This window comes from Gossypium hirsutum, chromosome A05 (assembly GCF_007990345.1).
Source record: "Gossypium hirsutum isolate 1008001.06 chromosome A05, Gossypium_hirsutum_v2.1, whole genome shotgun sequence".
NCBI classification, from domain to species: domain Eukaryota; kingdom Viridiplantae; phylum Streptophyta; class Magnoliopsida; order Malvales; family Malvaceae; genus Gossypium; species Gossypium hirsutum.
Genome location: NC_053428.1, coordinates 6,713,778 through 6,735,892, shown reverse-complemented (window position 1 = coordinate 6,735,892; position 22,115 = coordinate 6,713,778). Strand labels below are relative to the sequence as shown.

At 31.0% G+C, this 22,115-nt stretch overlaps 2 protein-coding genes across 2 annotated transcripts; both read right to left on the bottom strand.

The window, feature by feature from the left end:
- Window positions 1-44: 44 nt before the first annotated feature.
- Window positions 45-1,518, bottom strand: LOC107959303 (uncharacterized). The gene is made up of 2 exons (XM_016895327.2): window positions 1,178-1,518; window positions 45-424 (listed from the first exon to the last, which is right to left on the bottom strand). Exons 1-2 carry the CDS (start codon window positions 1,482-1,484, stop codon window positions 213-215), a joined length of 519 nt encoding a protein of 172 aa, XP_016750816.1. The 5' UTR covers window positions 1,485-1,518; the 3' UTR covers window positions 45-212.
- Window positions 1,519-21,425: 19,907 nt separating this feature from the next.
- LOC107960855 (cyclin-dependent protein kinase inhibitor SMR9) lies at window positions 21,426-21,815 on the bottom strand. The gene has a single exon (XM_016897117.1). It carries the CDS (start codon window positions 21,813-21,815, stop codon window positions 21,426-21,428), a length of 390 nt encoding a protein of 129 aa, XP_016752606.1.
- Between the last annotated feature and the right edge of the window lie 300 nt (window positions 21,816-22,115).

Here is a 22,115-nt window from a genome sequence, read left to right as displayed (position 1 = left end):
GCATCTCAAGATGTGCGTTTGAAATATAAAGGAAACTTGGAGGATTCAAAGTTTTACATATTTCTTTTGCTTTGCATTTTTGTGTTTCAAGAGATATGGGCTAAAACATGTTTCATGTTCCAATTACATGTATAAGAAAAATTGCTCTTAATACTCTAACCAACATTAACTTATACAGAAGTGGTGGTGTTAATGGTGGAAGGAGTGGAGAACTACTCCAAAACTCTTGGCTCAGTGAAGCTGGTGGTAGGTTGAGGAGGAGGTGAGTCTGGTCCATCTATGGATGGCTTTATCACAAAATAAAACAACACATTGTAGAAGATTGTGAAAATAAGAAGAGCAGTAGTTAAAGATGTTAGGAAAGATCCTGAAATTTCTGGGCTATCTTCTACCATTTCGTCCCTTGTAAGCTTTACATCTGAAGCTGCAAACCAGTTAAAAGGAAACATGTCACTACACTTCCTCAACAGCCTTGGTTAACAAGCTAGTAAATTCTAACATGGGTACAAGTGTACGATCCTTCATGTATATGTTAAATTTAGAATAACTTGATTCTACCTGTGTCACTCACCCGAAGTGTGCTATTTAACAAGCAGAAACGGGTTTATGTCCTAATAGTGCAATCATTTCAAATGAGATTTTTCTTGCTGACAAATCCCACTAGAATATGGGTTGGATCAAGACAGTTTCAAGAAATTAAATTGGCCATTTGCAATAAGAATAGAGGGCTACATGGAATGCCTTTGTATATATGGTTTGGCAGCCTCAGATAGATAAGTACAGCTACTGTTCAGTCAAATAAATTGGACTAAACCCACGTGGATGCCTTTTTAACTGAAGAGACCAGATGCAGCTAGATGCCTTCTTATTATATCATCGCTAAAAGAGGTTGAATGAATAAATTGAACAAAACCCAAGTGGATGCCACCCCTTATTTGCTGCTTAACTCTACTAATCAGACTATTCTCTTGATTTCTTTGGGAGAAATGACTTGTTCCAGGACAGAAACATTTGGTTAAAGAATATTTACTCTAAAGCCCAAACTGCATCCATGATTTTAATTAAAAATTTAAGTGCGGAAAAAACAGAAATCTCCTTAATGTTGCCAAAATAGAAGCAATAGAACTACAGAGTGTTGAAGATTATAAAGATAAAAAGAGAGGGAAATATTAGTTACCTCTGATCTTAGGAGTGCTTACTGGTTTATTAGAGAGAGTTTGCAGCTGCTGGTCAAGCTTTTGGAGGGCTTCTTTGGCCTTCTCTGGGTCTACTTCATACCGCTCTCTATCTTTCTCCACTGCATGAACAGACGATGGTGAGTTTACTTTTTTCTTGGGATTAAAATTAATGTTGAGATTCCCACCATATTGATGTTTAAGTTCAGTCAATTGAGAGATAAGGGAACGTTTCGTTTTGGAAAGGGTGAGCGGAGGAAATGGTAATGGATGCTTGCTGTGAAGCAACAAATAATGGGGAGTAACCATTTTCTTTTTATGTTTGGTGATGAAAGCATTGCCACCGGTATGATTTTTGAGGATAAAAGTTTCTGAGGGTTATTTTGGTCTTTCAATTCAATTCGCTTAGCTTTTTCTAATAATAATTTTTAGCTAAATTGCTGATTAAATTATAAGTTTTTGTTTTCACGGCTTCATAAAAAAATTGCATAATTTAATTAATTGATTATTCAAAAATTTTAATTTAAATTGTTGAAATATTAAAAAAATTTTATTTAAGTCGTTAAGTTATTAAGTTTTTTTTTTAAATTTTGTCAGCGAGCTCCAAGCAACAATTCAATGATTAGTATGATGGATCGATACTCATTAACGAATAGAAGAATATACTTTCGATCCAAGTTGACCTGACACTTAGTGTCAAAAATCAAAGAAAAAAGTTATTTAAATTTTGATTTACAAATTTGTAACGTCTAAAGTTGTTTCATGAAAAAAAATCTGAAAAAGAGAAAGGAAAAGAGAGCTTTCAATTGGTACAAGAAGTATCACTAATTTTAACAGCTCAATAACTTAAGTAAAATTTTTTAAATGATTTAATAATTAAAACGAAAACTTAGTCTAGTTTACTCATTTTAATTAAACACTAATTCGCAATTGCTAACCCAATTACATCTCAATAAATGCCATTTTTTAGCACTTCCTTAAAAAAACTTAACCGGTAGTTTGGATGAGAAATTTGTAAGAGGAATTTGATTTGTATTAAAGTTTTCTAAAAATAAAATTATTTAGGTAAATATTTTAGGGAATTTAAAAATTCCTATGTAATTTCAATAGGGAATTTTAATAGATCAAATTCCTTTTTCTACATCATTCTAATTTTATTTGATTTAATACACATGGTCCCATTAAAAGATAAAAATTTAAGTTTTAAAATTTATTTTTATTTAATTATAACAAATATTTTTAAAATTTATTTTATTAAAACTATTTATAAATTTTTACAAATATAACAATATCCAATTGAATTTTTTTATATAATTATTCTTTAATTTGTAAAATTTCTTCCAAATATTTAAACCTTGTAACAAGTTAAATTTATACAACCGGTAAAGTACTAATATTTTATCATTACAACCTGTTTTGTAGAAGAAAACCAAGGTTTAACAAAAATGAAATGGGTTGAACAAACGGAAAGACTAAAGAAATTGGGGGTTTAGGTGTGAAGTTTGTTGGGCTTTCTAGAACTCAATGGGTCATTGTTGTTGTTTCATTTCCAAGCTAATGACAGATGTTAGAAATTAACCAGTCCAGTAGGACCACAGCTGAAGGACTGGATATGGATTTATTGGGTTTGGGCCTTCCTCTACTACATCCAGTCCTTACGATGAATGAGGAATTATAGTTTTTATCAAATAATTCTAATACACTCACCAACCATTGTCATATATATTTATAAGACCCACCCTCGTACTTAGGAGCGAAGGCAGTAATTCTAGAGACAGAATTAAAATTTAATTTTTACTAACAATTTTTAAGGTGTTAAATTAAAATTTTATCATTTTTAAGAGGGGTTAAAGTGTAATTTTACTTTTATTAAATTAAAATTTTAAAAAATTTAAAGGGCGGGCTACTACCAAGTGCCAACCCCTCTAGATTCGCCTCTGCTTATACTTGTGATCCAGGCCATAAAAAAAGAAGTTATTAAATTATTTTTTATGAAAAGTCGATTATTTTATTGAAATTAGAACTTGAAAGATACAATCCACGAAAGCAATCAAAAACTTAAAAAGGAAGTTAAAAAATAGAAAGCAAAATAAACAGAGGCCTCACACAGAAACCCTAGCCAACATTAACCATCAAGTGAAAATAGCAAGCACTTGAGGATAAAAGCTAGAGGAATAATGATTAAATAAATTCCCCAAATCAAAATATCCTTACCTTCTTTAAACATATTCGAAACAACAGTATTTATTAAATTAAAATTCAAAACAATTTATATATCGATATTACATTAAATAAATAAAAGCTCCTTATCGAGAGAATAGCAAGCAGGAGATTGAAAATTGAAGTCTTCAGGATTTTTTTTATGGGGAGGTTTTAGAGCAAGAAATGTGGCGAGAAGCATGTTATTTACCGAGAGGATGCAAGCATTTGAGAAAGTCTTGTTATTCCCCACACAAAATATATAATAAATATCAACAAATAGAAAGTCCAACAAGGAGAATAAAGGATGATATAAGTGGACCACAGGGCAGCAACATAAATTTCTGATATAAAAAGAGAGCATTCATTTCTTCTTTCTCTTAGATTGATAAAGATATATATATATATCTATTCATATGAGTTGGAAATGATTCCTCTTCATCAACTAATCACAACAATTCTCTCCTTGCGGACGTGACAAAACAAAGGTAAAATAAATAAAAAAACTAAAGAAAAAAAGAAAGTAGTGTTAGAGAATGACGAGAATATGCAATGCTAAAGAATTTAGATGTTGATATAATCCAGAATATCATGTAAGAAATGAATCAAGCTTTTGATCAATCAAAATAAATTCCATGGTGGGATATTTCTGGATATACCCACATGAGTTCCTTTAATTAATTCTTCTACCTTTTCATACTAAATCTTTTTCATGAAAATGATGCGTCAATATATTTAATATGTAATTTCTTTTTCCTTTCTTACTGTTAAAAAAATTGGGTGATATTTTTTTTGAAAATTTTTATTTAATCTCTTACATTTTTTGAAATTTTTTTATTAATTTTATTAAAATTTAAAAAAAAAAATTGAACTCTTGAACTTTTTGGGGAAATTCTCATTAAACCATTAGAATTTTTAAAAATTTTAATTATACCTCCAAAAGTTAATAGTATGTTTCATCACTGTTTTCGAATATAAAATATGTCAATACTTGAGCAATTAATATATATATACTGCTTTATCTCTTATTAAAGAACATTCAACAAAGGGCAATGGTGGACCAAAGGGAACATAAAATTTATGATCTTAATTAAAGAAACTGTGAACATTATTAGAAAGATATCCACCTAATATACATGGGAGGCAATAGAATCGATGCTTTTCCATCTTTGAATGCATTCCGAAGGCCAGAATATCAGAAAAGAAAAAAAAAATGAAGGAACAAGGAAAAGAAGAGAAAGTAGTTCCTTTAATTTTCCTTATTCAGATAGGGTAGAGGATATAAAAAGAAGAAGAAGAAGAGAATATACACATTAGGAGTAAATACTAAAGAGAACATTCATAAACTTTGCTCCTTAAAGATTAAAGGAAAACAATATTTGCAAAGGAATGGATATTATTTAATGTTAGGGAGAGAGAGAGAGAGAAAAAGGCATTGTTAAAGATTATTTTCTACTTTATTCCTTTGATAACTAAAGATGCTGTACACTGTATAGCAGATTTATACATCCAACATTCTATTTGTATTCCACAAAATACGAAGCATGGTTAAAGAAAAGAAAAAAAAAGAGGCATACGTAAGTAATGCCTTTTTCATTTTTCTAAAGTGGAACTTAAATATGAGAGTATAATATTTAAAATATTAATAAACTAGGTTAACCTATAAATAAGACCCGAAGAACAGACAATCATAAAAATAACACCAGATGAAGATCAGAAATTACGTAGCTATGGCAAAAATTCCTAATAAGTAAAAATTAAGGAGAGCATATTGAGAGTGTTTTATCCTCTTTGCATGTTTTTTCTATTTTCTTCTTTGTCATTTCTTTTATGATATCTTTCGACTTTTTCAATTTACAGACAAATTTCTACTTTATTATCTCGCAATAATCTGTTCAATTAAAGGGCATCTGTGGCCCAATGTTTTTTTTTTCTAATAAAAAAAATTGTTGATCACTAAAAGTTCGGCCCTCGTTTTCTTCATTATCTGAAAGATAATGTTGAAGATACTCTAATCGAGAGGTGTGAAGAAGAGCTAATTCTTTTATCAAAGGATGTCTTACTAAAGGAAAAGAAAAATGAAGGAATTTAAGATGAAGGAAAAGAAGAGAAAGTATTTCTTTTCTCTTGATCAGAAGAAGATGGGCATAAAAGAAACAAACAAGAGAATATGCAATATAGAAACTCATGTTAAATACTTTGCTTTCTAAATGTCTTGAGTATTGCGCGCAGGTGCAATTAACAAAATTTCATACTTTTCCGCCATAATGGTACATTCAAACATCACCAAAGCTCAAATATTTTTCTTCGAAACTAGAATTAAATTGTATATTCTTATGAGAACTAAAATGCAATTTCACAATTTTAATAATTTATAATTTTTAAAGGATTAAATTAAAATTTTATCATTTTGAAGGGGGTCAAAATATAATTTTACCTTTCACTAAATTAAATTTTTTTAAAAATTAAAGGGTGAAAATGAAATTTACTATTTTTAGGGGGTCGGGGCCCCTTCCTGTTGATCAGGGGTGTGCAAAAAAATTAATCTAAACTGAAGTGAACTGAACTGAAAAAACCAAAATTTTTCTGTTTAATCAGATTTCATGTTCAATTTAATTAGTTTATTTTGTTCAATATAATAAATTTTTGCTTTAGTTTATTCGGTTTTTCTCCTTAAGTTGATTCGATATATTTGATTTACATGAATAATTCAATTTATTCAATTTTTGGTATAAAAAATCAAACCAACTGAATGCACACTCTTACCTACTAGACTTTGCTCCTGCATTGCATGAATAAAAAAAGTTTTAGTATTGAATATTAATGGTAATACAAATGGGAGTGTAGTGGTGCTTAATTCCTCTTATATTTGACTTTCTTTGCTATCCAAATATTACTAATGAATTCTCATCCGAGTTAGGTTACGATATCCAGAGTTATTAATATTCAATCAAGTGTTAGGTGTAATGATAAAGCATATTATATTATTAAAGAAAGATATAAGCTTGAACTTTAGAGATGATATTGTTAAGAGAAACAATCACAAACTTTAGCCATGTTCTAGATAGGAAATACCCAAGAGAATAAATGTTGAAAAGTCAACAAAGGTAGGAAGCAACTTGTTAAAAAGGTGAAGCAAGTTGCACCGAATGTTAAAAAGTTGAATGGGATAATTGCAATTTTGGTCCCTATTTTTTAGGCCATTTGCAAGTTAGTCCCTGAACTTCAACTATAAATAGCCCTTCTCATTTTTCATTTCAACTATCCCAACCAATCTTTCTCTCTTAGTTTTCTCTCTTCTCCCATTTGAGAATTCTTAAGGAATTCTATTTGTTTGTAATATTTTGGAGATAGTAAAGTTATCATCTGGTGTTAGTGCCCGAGGACGTAGGTATAATTTACCGAACCTCGTTAAAACTCTTGTGTTCTTTCTTGTCCTATTTTTCTTTCAATATTTGAGGGTATAATAGTAGTATTTAATTGTGCTATTAAATTACTATAGAAGGGATATTCTGACTAAGGAAAGACTTGATATTTAAGAGATTCTTGTGATCCACCTCTCTTCCTTGGGAATTGAACTTTGTGTGATTTTTTAGTACAATAATTTACACGCTTCCGACCCTATTGGAACTACAAGTGGTATCAGAGCCGAAGGTTAATCGTAGTATGCTCTGTGGTTGCAGTTTAAACTGATCTTCCACATCAAAAAAGATTTCTTTAGGTATATTGAAAGATTATGGAGAAAACGGTCGGTGTAGGAGCTTCAACATCGTCCATGTGGACAAGACCGATAATTGCAAATGCAAGATTGGCCGTGGAGATCTTTGATGGCACGGGCCATTTTGGTATGTAGCAAAGTGAGGTTCTAGATGCCCTTTTCAAGCAGGGTCTAGACATTGCCATTGATGAAGAGAAACCAGATGATGTACAGGAGAAAGATTGGAAGGCAATCAATCGGTTGGCACGTGGCACAATTCGATCATGCCTTTCTCGAGAGCAGAGGTATGCTTTTTCAAAGGAAACTTCTGCAAATAAGTTATGGGGGGCACTTGAAGAAATTTTTTTGAAGAAAAACAGTCAAAATAAGCTCCACTTGAAGAAAAGACTGTTTCGCTTCACTTACGTCCCAGGTACCACAATGAATGATCACATCACCAAATTTAATCAGTTAGTCACTAATTTGCTAAATACGGATGAGGCATTCAAAGATGAAGATTTGGCTTTGATGTTGTTGGGGTCACTTCCTGAGGAGTTTGAGTTCCTAGAAACTACTCTACTTCATGGCAGGAGTGGTATATCTCTGAGCGAAGTCTGTGCGGCCTTATACAGTTATGAACAGAGAAAGAAGGACAAACAGAAAAACTTAATCAGAGATACAGAAGCTTTAGCAGTCCGAGGTCGTTCATACACTCGGAAGAAAACTCAGAAAGGGAGATCAAAGTCAAAGTCCAGACTCGGGAAAGATGAATGTGCCTTTTTGTCATGAGAAAGGCTACTGGAAGAAAAATTATCCAAAGCTGAAGAATAAGAGAAAAGCTGCTGTAGATGCTTGTGTTGTAAAGCATGATACCAGTGACTCTGAACTATCACTGGTTGCATCATCATCGTCGTTCCATTCAGATGAGTGGATATTGGATTCGAGTTGTACCTATCATATGTCCCCTAACCGGGAGTGGTTCTCTGATTTAGTTGAGCTAAATGGAGGAGTTGTTTATATGGGCAATGACAATGCCTGTAAAACTGTTGGGATAGGATCAATCCAATTAAAGAATCAAGATGGATCAACTAGAGTTCTGACTGATGTTCGGTACGTGCCCAGTTTGAAGAAAAATCTCATCTCATTGGGAGCCTTGGAATCCAATGGTTCAGTTGTTACTATGAGAGATGGGATTTTGAAAGTGACATCTGGCGCACTTGTGATATTGAAGGGCATCAGGAAAAATAACTTGTATTACTACCAAGGTAGTACAGTTATTGGAGCAGTCGCTGCAGCTTCCGGTAACAAAGAATTGGACTCAATGCAGTTGTGGCATATGAAGTTGGGACATGCCAGCGAAAAATCCTTGCAAATTCTGGCAAAGCAAGGATTGTTGAAAGGTGCAAAGGCTTGCAAATTAAAATTTTGCGAGCATTGTGTTCTGGGAAAGCAAAAGAGAGTGAAATTCGACACTGCTATCCATAATACAAAAGGTATTTTGGAATATGTTCACTCAGATGTGTGGGGGCCTTCCAAGATACCTTCATTGCGAGGAAAACACTACTTTGTTACTTTTGTTGATGACTTTTCCAGAAGAGTTTGGGTGTATACCATGAGACTTAAGGATGAAGTGCTTAGAGTTTTTCTTAAATGGAAAACTATGATCGAAAACCAGACTGGCAAGAAAATCAAGCGGCTTAGGACGAACAATGGAGGGGAATATAAAAGTTATCCGTTATTCGATGTGTGCCAAGAGTATGGTATTGTTCGACACTTCACAGTTAGGGATACACTGCAGCAGAATGGAGTGGCAGAGCGTATGAATCGAACATTGCTGGAGAAAGTTCGATGTATGTTGTCCAATGCTGGGTTGGGCAAGCAATTTTGGGCTGAGGCTGTGACATACGCTGGCCATCTTGTTAATCGTTTGCCATCATCTGCATTAGAAAGAAAAACTCTTATGGAGGTATGGTCTGGAAAACCGGCTACAGACTATGATTCCTTACATGTGTTTGGATCCACTGCATATTACCATGTGAAGGAGTCAAAGCTAGATCCGAGGGCAAAGAAAGCTCTCTTTATGGGAATCACTTCTGGAGTGAAGGGATTTCGTCTTTGGTGCTTAAGTACAAAGAAAATGATCTGTAGTAGAGATGTTACCTTTGATGAATCTGCCACATTGAAAAAAGGTAGCAGATGAAGATATTCAGACAAACGATACTCCACAGCAGGTGGAGTGTACTCCAAAATAGGTGGAGTTTGAGCAGATGGGGATTTGCCCAGTTAATAAGTCTAATTCTCCAGCCACAATGGAGGAATTAGAGGTTGAAGAGGTTCTGACCCAAGAACCATTAAGTACACCAGAACCAGTTGCAGTTGCAAGGCCACGGAGAAAAATTCGTAAACCTGCTCGATTTACTGATATGGTGGCCTACGCCCTTCCCGTTGTTGATAATGATATTCCTGTCACTTATCAAGAAGCAATCCAAAGCTTAGAAAGTGACAAATGGAAAAGCGCCATGGATGAAGAAATGCAGTCTCTCCAGAAGAACAATACTTGGGAGTTGGCGCAATTACCGAAAGGTAAAAGGGCAATCGGATGCAAGTGGGTATTCGCAAAGAAAGATGGATCTCCTAGCAAGAAAGATATTTGCTACAAGGCAAGATTGGTAGCTAAAGGCTACGCTCAGAAGGAGGGAATTGACTATAATGATGTATTTTCCCCTGTTGTGAAGCATTCCTCCATCAGAATTTTGTTGGCCTTGGTAGCACAGTTGAATTTGGAGCTAGCTCAACTTGATGTTAAGACGGCTTTCTTGCATGGTGAGTTAGAAGAGGAGATCTATACGACTCAGCCCGAAGGATACACAGATGCTGGTGGTAGAAATTGGGTTTGTAAGCTGAACAAATCGCTATATGGATTGAAGCAATCCCCAAGATAGTGGTACAAGCGATTTGATAGCTTTATGATAAGGCAGAAGTACACAAGAAGCAAATATGACAATTGTGTGTATTTACAGAAGCTGCATGACGGATCTTTCATTTATCTACTCTTGTATGTTGATGATATGTTAATCGCTTCGAAGAGCCAAAAATAGATAGATAAGCTGAAAGCTCAGTTGAATCAAGAGTTCGAGATGAAAGATCTAGGTGAGGCCACGAAGATTCTCGGCATGGAGATAAGTAGAGATAGACAGAGAGGCAAGCTTTGTTTGAATTAGAAGCAATATCTGAAAAAGGTATTACAATGTTTTGGTGTAAATGAAAACACAAAACATGTAAGTACCTCACTTGCTTCTCATTTGAAACTTAATGCTCAATTATCTCCGAAAACTGAAGAAGAAAGAGAATATATGGCAAAAGTCCCATATGCAAATGCAGTTGGGAGTTTGATGTATGCGATGGTGTGTACGCGGTCTGACATTTCACAAGCTGTTGGAGTTGTGAGCAGGTATATGCATGATCCTGGAAAAGGACATTGGCAAGCTGTGAAATGGATTCTATGGTATCTTCAAAAAACCGTAGATGTTGGTTTAATTTTTGAGCAGGATGAAGCACTTGGTCAGTTTGTAGTTGGATATGTTGATTCCGACTTTGCTGGTGATTTAGATAAACGTAATTCAACTACGGGGTATCTGTTTACTCTTGCTAAAGCCCCAGTGAGTTGGAAGTCTACCTTACAGTCTACAGTAGTTGTGTCTACTACAGAGGCAGAATATATGGCAATTACAGAAGCTGTTAAGGAGGCTATTTGGCTTAATGGATTGTTGAAAGACTTGGGAGTTGTTCAAAGTCACATTAGTATATATTGTGACAGTCAGAGCGCTATTCATTTAGCGAAAAATCAAGTCTATCATTCAAGAACCAAGCATATCGACGTAAGATATCACTTTGTGCGGGAAGTCTTTGAAAAAGGAAAAATTCTACTTCAGAAGATTCCGACAGCAGATAATCCCGCAGATATGATGACCAAGGTGGTAACAACAATCAAGTTTAATCATTGTTTGAACTTGATTAACATCCTGAGAATTTGAGCACCTTCAGGTGTATGGTGCTCGAGAGCGCATTTGTAGGCACTACAAAAGATAGCTTTATCAAATTTGGGGAGTTGAAGGAAGTGTGTGAAGATGTGATTATCCTAATCAAATCTTCAAGGTGGAAATTGTTGAAAAGTCAACAAAGGTAGGAAGCAACTTGTTAAAAAGGTGAACAAGTTGCACCGAATGTTGAAAAGTTGAATGGGATAATTACAATTTTGGTCCCTATTTTTTAGGCCATTTGCAAGTTAGTCCCTGAACTTCAACTATAAATAGACCTTCTCATTTTTCATTTCAACTATCCCAACCAATCTTTCTCTCTTAGTTTTCTCTCTTCTCCCATTTGAGAATTCTTAAGGAATTCTATTTGTTTGTAATATTTTAGAGATAGTAAAGTTATCATCTAGTGTTAGTGCCCGAGGACGTAGGTATAATTTACCGAACCTCGTTAAAACTCTTGTGTTCTTTCTTGTCCTATTTTTCTTTCAATATTTGAGGGTATAATAGTAGTATTTAATTGTGCTATTAAATTACTATAGAAGGGATATTCTGACTAAGGAAAGACTTGGTATTTAAGAGATCCTTGTGATCCACCTCTCTTCCCTGGGAATTGAACTTTGTGTGATTTTTTAGTACAATAATTTACACGCTTCCGACCCTATTGGAACTACAATAAACTTATCTTAAGGTAGTATTATTTCCCTAATTTGAAGGTTAGTTCATTATTTAAAAAGATTAAAATAAAAATATTAAGCTCAAAATGGATTTTTACAAACAATGAGTTTAGTTTTAAAGAATGAGAGTTGGTCACTAAATCTCAATTCTTGTTTGTACAAGGACTATTGGAGCACCCATGAGATGAAAATTGTTCTCACAATTTTGTCGTGCAGTGTTAGGGAAAGGTGGCCTTTACTATATGTACCCCCCATAATCTTTTTTTTTTAGTTAATTGATGCGAAAACATTTCCCCAACTCATCCCGTCTCCCCCTTGACGGCTAAATGGGTCTAACAGATTCTCATTGACGACACTTCCCCTCTGCCCCCGAGGGATGAATGGATCCATAGCGGAAAGGATTATTGGACTACACTTGCGATAAGGCAATATTGTTTGCGCCGAATGTGAAGATTGTCTTCACTGTTTTGTCCTTGGACATATGGCGTTATTATTTGTATGAAGATTGCCAAACTGCACTTGAAATGAGGTATTATTCGCTTATTGTCATCATAATTTTGCCCTTAAACAGAAGGCATCATTGTTTATTAAAACGCACTTGCAATTAGGTATTATCTATTTCGAAAGTAAATCCATTCTCAAAATTTTATCCTTTCAAAAAATGAAACCTCAACGGAGCAAGTGATTGAGAGCTTTGTACTTACATTCAAATTCAATGTTTAAGTTTTTCCTTCTTCAAATTGTAATGTTCCAAAAAAAAAAAAACACCTCGTGAGAAGAAGGTAACCTTAGCATATACAACTTCGAGATTATTCTCCCCTCAATCATTATTGATTAAGAGTTAGTGATATTTTCTATGAACTAAATGAATAAATCAATGGAAAATAAATAATTAAAAAAAATGTCCACTTGAATGTAAAGGTTACATGGAGAGTTTCACTTTAAGAAATCATAGAAGTGCAGTAGTACTGGAACTCCTGCTGCAGTCTAAAAAGCCAAAGCATTTGCTTTTCTAAAATATTTTGACAGATTATGGGCGACTTGCTTTGCTTTGCTTTGCTTTGGATACAATACAACACAATGGCCAAAGCAAAGTTAGATAAAAGCTGCCACATATTTTTCCAGAAGAATCCATCTTTTCCTCTGACAATGAATTTGGCTTCCACCTTAACTTTTCCTTTCGTTTGCTATAACAATACAATGATCCAAAGCTGGTAATTCGGATTTGAATATTTGTTTATATTTGATTTTTCACAGATTTGGGATATACGACATAGTTGACCATACCTAAACAACTATCAATTCTTAGATATCTTTTATCGAATTTGAATATTGTAAAATTTATAGATATTCAGCCCGCAGCATAAGTGAGAGGGGTGATCAAGTAATAAATTAACATTAGCGGAAAGCAATCTAGTGCTTGACAAATGACATGCATGCATGCATGCAGGGGTAGCTTTTTCCATTGTTGATCCTTTAGTAGTACTAGCTAAAGCACGTTGAAAAAGAAGATGCTGAGAGGTTAGCCGTTACCTTCAAAGTCTTGAGTACGTATATACTGCCTTTAAAGTTTAAGCCTTTTCAGAGTATTCGATCGACTCTATAATTTATTTATTTCCCAAAAGAATATCCTTCACATCACATGCATGTATTTTGGAAAAGGAAATATCAAATGCAATTTCTCTTATAACCAAAAGGGTTTATCATCTTATATACATATTACATATCCTAATAAGTAATTTGTGTCATCATTAGTTCACTCTTAATTCAATAATTCTTAACCTGCTTTTTTTTATAAAAAAAAAATCCAGTTGATTTTGCTGAACCCCACGTGTTTCTTATCTATATATACACCAAAAGTAATTTAATGTTAAAAAATGAAAAAGCAAAAGATAAAAGACGTATATATAATTGAACTTAATTGATTCATGTAATAATTTTTATAAAAAAAAAACAATATCTAAAATTTTGAAATTTTAATATCAATTTTTTTATTACCGAATTGTGACCTCTTTTGTTAAAAAGAAACATTAATAATATGGCTTTTCATCCTTCTTGTTGAACTGCTTTTGTCTTTTCTTTTCTTCCATTTCTCCATCAATCATGTCCATGCAAAAACAAAGGAAAAGTAATAAAATGAAAGAGTAATGGTAATAAGTTAAAAACTTTTTGAGCAGTTAGTAAATCATCTTTAAGCCCAACAGGATCATAATTATTTAGCTAAAGCTCAGGCCACCACCACGCCCCCTTCAGATTCTAATGGCCTCAACTCAGCACTTGTTTCATTTTTAACCTTTTCACATGTTCTCTCTTTTTAGCAAAACCTAGGATACCCTATTAAGTACACCCCTCGATCAAACCCAAAATAAATAAATAATTTATGAATCATATTATGTACGAATGCAGCTAAAATTTTCAAGATCCACATACATGATGTTTTTTCTTATTGCTCATTGATTTAGATATAAAATATAAATTTATAATTATTTTAGTGATTTTGAATGTAAAATATTTAAGATTTTAAAAGATGAAGGGAATGGAAGCCAACGTACGGCCCCTCTGTTCCTTCCCTTGGCACCTAATATTATGTTAACAATATGATGTTGGATTATTTCAATATTACTATAATAATTAATATATATATATATTGGTGGCAATTCCATGTGGAGAGATGCTAAAATAGGATGATTCACATCATAAATGGTGTGAAAGGCAGTTAAAAATAGTGGTTTGAGAAAGAGTATAGACAATGAGATCGATTCGCATTATACTGAAAAAGAGCATTTGTAGGAAGTTGACTTGGCATGAGTCTTCGCCTTTGAATTCCTTACTCTATTGATGGGTACTATTAGAGACAAGTTAGAGGGACTAGATGAGTGGTTCATCAAGATAGGGAGATGATAGATTTAATTAAAAAGTCAATTCAATTCTTTTCTTTTGGACTAATATACCGGTCAATATCTAATTAATTAATTCCAACAACACAATAATTATTATTAATTAATTAAGAATTATTCCGCGCCATGTGCATATCATGAATAAAATTAAAATGAATTGATTTAATTATGTTTAAAATAAAATAACTATTTTAGCATTCTAAGAATTTTAATATCTTAATTTTTTAGTATAATATCATGATATTCTTATAAAGTTTTTTTTAAGGTACATACAATAACATTTTACAATTATATTTATTATATCCGTATAAATACGATTGAAATCAATAAGCACATAATATAAGATTGAGTACTTTCTGTATTTTACATTTTATATGAGATATTTCAAACAAAGTATCTTATAATAATTTAAATTCAAAACATTTTCAATCGAGATTATAATTACAAACCCTTTAAACCATATTTTCTAAAATTTTAATTTCTCTTGCGGTAGAAAACGAAAAAAAAAAAACACTTGAAAATCCAATTTCAAAAGATATAAATCTTAATGAGATGTGATATTTTTATGCAATGATTCTAATATTTATCATGAAACATCTATTATATTAATTTATTATTTAGTAATTTTTAAATAGCTCAATTAATTATAATGTATTGTATTATTCAAAATAAATTTAATCAAATTAAACATGTACTAATAAATTTATAAAAATTATAGTTATTTAACTTTTCTAAAAATATTATAAAAAATTATCCCCATTTAATATTTTTTTAAAAATTATATAAAAATATTTAGTAATTATTATGGAAATAAAAAAACTGAAACAACTATAATTTTTTAAAAAATTTATAAAAAAAATGAAAATATGTGAATTAAACAATCATAACAAATTGTAATAAAATTTTAAGATATAATAAGTGATAATTAAATTAAAGCAATGTTGTAATTTAAATACCAATTGTACCACAAACTAAATACTTTTTTCTTTGAAAAAAATTGATAAAAAAAGATATTGTTGTAACATATTAAAATAATATTTTCATGCTTTTATTGAAAGTTTAGTGATTGTTATGTAAATAAAAAACAATAAAAAAGAGTTTTCTTTAAAGGAATGAATAAATAAAAAAATCTAATTAAAACCAACAAACGTCAATTAAACAACCATAACAACTGAAATAAAAAAATTAAGACATAATAAGTGATAAATAACTTGTAGCAATATTTTCATTTAAATGCTAACCACAACACAGTACAAACAAATCAAAAGTAAATTATAAGTGAAAATGTCAGTTTTACCCTTGTTTATATAATCAATAAACACAATTACTAGAGAGAAAATTTTGAAAATTAGAAAATATAAAAAGTAAACATGTTAATTATATGCATGAAAATGTGTAACAGTAAAAAAAAATTTAACGCAATTAAAGTTACTGTAATGAAATTTCTATGTAATCATCAACTTTAAAAAAAAAAAGAGAATAAATAGAAAGAAATGGGTAAAAAAGTATTACTCAACTAATAACCTTTTTAACATTTTTAAACAGATAATCAATTAAATAAAAATAAGTAAAAAATTTAAAATATTACTATAAACCTATTTTTAATCTCTGTGGTTTTCGGTTTTATTATTATTTGGGACGAAAATTACTTATTAGGGTACTAATTTGATGGGCAACTTCGGATTCTACAAAAGTTGGCAAAGCGGATACTAAACGAATTCATGATTGGAATGAAAAAGTAGAAGTGACATGTACCCATCCATATGCACCTAATTAATTTCATTAAAAAGCACCTAAATTAATTGGATCAACTGTTCATTTTATATCATTAATATCCCTCATTCCGAGGTCCTCTTCCACTCTTTTCCTCCCATTATACCCGCACAAGGTACCATTTTATTTTGTCTTTACATTTTTTATTTTCAAACAAACTAGTACAAAAAGTCTTCGTGGATTTATTTTATTTATTTTTTATTAAAATATGTTATAAATTTTTATATTTTTTTATAGATTTATCTTTTTATTTTCAGTAATTTAACTTTTTTTTTATTTTAGATTTCAAAATTTAAGTCTAATTGTTAATATTGTTATCTTTTGATTAAATTTTTTGGTGTGGTATTTTGAAATAACAAATATCCACTTAATAGTAATGTAATTAAAAAAGTAATACTGTAATGAAACAAAATTTAACAAAAAAAATTTAATAGTGTTAACAATTGGAATTTAATTTTGAAATTTTAAAAAGTAAAGGGACTAGATTCTTAGAAATAAGAATTCGAAAATTAAATTCTAAATTTATGAAAAGTATAAAGACTTGTGGCATATTTTAACCAACCTTATGTATTTACAATTATTATTTTCCAACTGATTTCAAATTGTTATACCCCACCTCAGCACAACACATGGTGATTTGTTGGACTGTCTACTTAATTATGACCCTTTGCAAGGAACTGTTCATATCAATCGTTCGTGTGGGATGGACTATAAGCGACCCCTCGCAAATTTTGTGTAAGTTAACTTAGAGACAACTCATTACGCACTCTTTCTAGGGACCATTGAGACATAACAATCTTGTACAATCCCAAAAATGAGCATGTCATAGTAGGATCACATAGCACGCTCAATTGCGACAATTGACCTGTAACAACCTTGCCATCCTACCAATGTAAACAACCATCAAGACATTGTACTGTCGGCCACATGGCACTACAAGATAAGGGGTGGCCTCTATATAAACCCGAGTGTACAAGAGACCAAGGATCAACTCCTTCTCTCCTAAAAATCCTATACAACATCTCTAATAAACTCTCGTCCATATAGGAGTTCTTTGCCTATCACAAATGAACTGACACTCCTCTCTATCATCTTCTCCTCCTTATTGGTGACTTGTATCAACGCAAACATATTTAATGATTACTTTTAGCATTATAATTATATATTAATAAAATTTTAATATGTAAACCATTTTTATTTTTTATTTTTACATTTTATCAGACCTATATACTTTTTTTAACATTGTATGTTAGTAACTTTTTCATCTGCGTAAAATTATGGAGAAACATATTACAAGCCACGACAGACTCATGACCCCATATGTATGGTCATAATATTTATAACCAACAAGCAATGAACTACGACATTACTCTTTATAAACAATTAAAAAAGGGAAAGAGATCTCATCCCATCATTGAAAGTTGAAAGCAACCATCTATATCCCTTTTCTTCATCATCATCATCATTATCATCATCATCATCATCATATATATTAGAATTTGTAATACACATATGAATGGAAAAAATATATATTTTAAAAATATAATGATAATTAAAAGAAACGGGTTATCACTTATCACAACGTTGTAGACAAATAAACTTTGAAACTAAACTAGTTTTGTCTTGCTTCCAAGTCTCGATACATTCAAACATCGAAGCTAAAATAAAATAAAATAAAAAAAGAGGTTGGTCTTGAGACCCAGTCTTGAGACATAAAAGACCTTGCCTCTAGACACAATTTCTAATGTCTCGAGACAGTTTAATTTTGAAACAAAAATGCTTAAAATAAATGGAAACTTATCTTTAAACAAGAAGTTTCCTGTCTCGAGACACAACATTGAAACTTGATAATTGAGTTTGGATTCGAATCTCAACTCCTAAATTGACTTAGTATCACCCTGTAAGTGGATGAATTAAACTATTATATTGTATGAAAATAAGACTGTGATTGAAATGGATGATTATTTTAATATGAATAATATTATGCTTTAAATGATATGATTAAAGAAGTAAGTTAACTTCAATTGTTTCTACAACATAATGTGACATTACACATTCGGATCCGACAATTTGATCGAATGTGGGGTATTGCATTTAGTACTCTTAGTATTATTGTACTTTCACTAACTAAATTAATGTAACTTGACTAGTAGCATTAAACTTAGTTCAAAAATTTTATGTAGTGTACATGTATATTTTCTTCCTACAAATTGTGTATGTGTTTATTTATAAATTGCAACAAAAGAATGGGGGCTTAATTAATTATGATATAACATTAACTGTAGTATTTCATATTCTATTATTGAAGGGTTAAAGTAAGTGTTTAATTAAAAATAATTATATTTTAAAAGAAAATAAGATTAATATAAAAGTATAAAAGTAGTTTTTAAATTAGTGAGTTATGTTTTCGCAATTTGTTATTTATTAAACATTAAGTCTTAAAGTCAATTGAGTTTTAACTCGACTAGTATGGACATTATTGTCAATATAGGAGAACGTGAGTTCGAGTGCGCTGAAACGCATTATTCTCCTATCTATGGGTTAGGGCATTGTGTAAAAAAAAATAGATAATCAAAATCTATAATAAAATTGTTCAAAAAGAAAACATTAAATCTTTAATATCCTCTCTTTTATTTTATTGTTGCAGTTATAATTTAAGTAATTTCCTTAAACTAATATAATTTTAATTCATAACATTAACTCAATAAAAAAATTAATATTAGTATATATATATTAAAGCTTCTAAAAAATTTTATATTTATGCACCAATGATTTTAACTAAAATGATAGATAAATGAAAATATATATATTCATACCATGGCATTGCCCACAAAGGTGAATGAAAAGCAAAAAAAAAAAAAAAGGTTAAAAAACTGTACATGATGGAAATTTTAAATAACACTAGTAAGTGATTTTTTTATATCTCAAAAGTTAAATTACTCCTTAAATATACTATTTTATTTCATAATTTTATTTTTATTTTATAATTTCTCTCCAACCCTTAAATAAAACAATAAATGCGCTTCTACATACTTTAAACAAACGTCGTCTTACACTAACAACAACACTAATACTAACCACACTAAAACTCAATAGGTCATAATTTTATTTTATTTTTTATACAAATGAGTTTATATAATTAAATCATGTAGTCGTAAACTCATTCTAACAATATATATATGTTAATATTAATATCTCATCTTTGTGAATAAATTAATTTAAATAATAATAATAAAAGAATATATACTATAACAATAATCAAGTAAATTAAAAATATATATATATATATATGGAAATTATGCATTCATTAATTACATGTTTTTATTTAATAAATTATCAATAATTAATTATTTGAAACTTAAAACTTAAAACTTAAAAATATTTATTTAAAGCAAAATTTTAAAAACTTTTCAGGTTTTTTTTTTGTAAGCAAAGGGAAAAAAACAGAAGTTAGGTATGAAAATTTAATTATAAAGGCAGGAAAAGAAAATTCCATATGATATAGTAAATTTTCATATTTTCATTAATTAAAAATTTAAAATAAATCTTTTAAATTTCAATTGACTTTTTTAATAAACTATACAGTGGATGACCCAATTTTTATAAATTTTTATTTTGGACATCAAAAATAAAAAGTATGCAATATGGTCACTATTGTTACATAGTATATTATTTTAACTCACCATTCATTTTTCATTATATACACTCATTTTAGTCGCTCAATTTTAGTATATATTTTTCTCATTTTCCATCACCAAAAATAATAAAAATATGTAATGACAGTGTTAATATAATAAACTCTTTATTTTTAGTGCAAAATGAAAACGTTTGAAAATTAAGTAATTAATTATGTAATTTATTTATTTATTTTTCAAATTCTTCTAACTAAATAAACATACCGATTTTAGCATTTTTGTATTTCATCCATTATTTTTATAGTCACTGAGTTGATTGAAAGAGTTTAGATCACCATTCAAACTATCAGGATTTGAGAAAAAAATGGAGATACTAATATGAGAACAATAAAATTAAATATGAAAGTCAACTAAGGTTGGAATAGAGAACAAAATTTTTAAAGTAATTAAATCAAAAAAAGTGAAGTTAAGTGAGTTGAGGACAAAATTGGGAGTGGGATTTTTCTTATTAATAAAACTCAAATTCCAGATATTATTTAAATGGCATGAAACTGAAGGGAAAAAAAATGTTGGGATTTTGCAGTGAAAGGCGCAAGAATCTCTTCATAGGATTCTCCTAGCAAGGGGACGCTGGGCAGAGCTCAGACACCCGTCTCAACCTCAGGAAAAGAAAAAGAAAAGCTTTAATTTGGGATGTTGAGCAGCCGACTTCATCCATTTTATGTTCTTCAACAGTTGTTGTACGTGTTACAGTCATGATCTCAAGGGAATATTCTTTTAAATAATATATCTATCTCTCAGGCTCAGCCAGTGCCAGTCTTCACTCTTCACTCCAAAACTAGAAGTAAAATACGTGGGTTAACCCATTAATCGCCGGATATTAATATATTTTATAGGAATATATCTTCAAGTATTTGTTACCCACATATTATTTGCTTCCGAGATATTAGTTTACTGATAACAAACTTGCTCTATTGATCTGTAAGTTAATATCATGAACAATAAGAAAAGAAAGCACACAGGACAGGAAGAAGTATATATTCTTTCACTTTCTCATTTAACAAACAAAAATCACACTTTCAAACTTCAGATTGCAATCCTAAATTTCAAAAGTCATCAATATTGCTTTTGAAAAAGAAAGTAGGAATTAAAGCTAAATTTGTGATTACTGTACCCTACAAATTTGAAACTCAACTTATTAAAATTAATTAATTAGCACCAAAAATACTAGGCTATGCCTACCACCTTCTTCTTCTTCTTCACTCAAAACAGCAACTTCTCGCACTATAACAAAACTCTTGAATTATATTTATATTTATTTATGGAAAGCACTTATCATCAGACTGAAATATCTCTAAATGCAAAGAAGAAGAAGAGCTCTAAATCTGGAGAAGCAAAGAAAGCAATAGGAGGAGTTCTTTGTAAGGAGCAATTTGACGGAACTGATCTTCGCTTCTTTGGTGCTGGAGGGCATGTATGGATTTCCGGTATTCGATACCTTTGAGCCTTTGGTGTAGAGCATGGACTTGTAGTAGAGACATCACCATCTCCTTCAATATTATGATCCAATGCAAATCTATCATCAATCTTGGAAGCCGAATCTTCCAACGTTGCTGATGTGGACGTTTGAATGTTGATGCTCGGCTTTACGAGCTTCTTCGTGTATTTACTTCTTCTGGGCTTGCTTGCGTTTCTTGTTGTTTTGCCTCTTCTGCTGCTGGGTGCCATTGAATGTGTAAAAAAGAACAAAAGAAAAGCCAATCAAATTAGCATGAAACCGCCCAAAGAAAAACCTGTTTGTTGTTAACGTTTTGTAGGAAAGGAAAGGATTGAAAATCTAATTAAAAGAAAGAAGCTAAGTTAAACGAAGATGTAATCAAAATCCAAGAGAGAAAAGATGAATAGATAGAAGACAGATTTTTTAGAGAGTTGTGAAGGTTGGGGTGTTAATATTTGATTTGGAGAAACTTTGGGCAGGGTGTGACCGCTGCCCAAAGGAGTACTAAAGAAAAAAAAAAAGTTGTAGGT

Excerpts from the sequence above, each read along its gene's own strand:
- LOC107959303 (XM_016895327.2), bottom strand. The coding sequence starts at position 1,484 with ATGGTTACTCCCCATTATTTGTTGCTTCACAGCAAGCATCCATTACCA. Across the intron at positions 425-1,177 it reads AAGCACTCCTAAGATCAGAG|CTTCAGATGTAAAGCTTACA; the intron begins GTAACTAATATT and ends ACTGGTTTGCAG.
- LOC107960855 (XM_016897117.1), bottom strand. The coding sequence starts at position 21,815 with ATGGCACCCAGCAGCAGAAGAGGCAAAACAACAAGAAACGCAAGCAAG.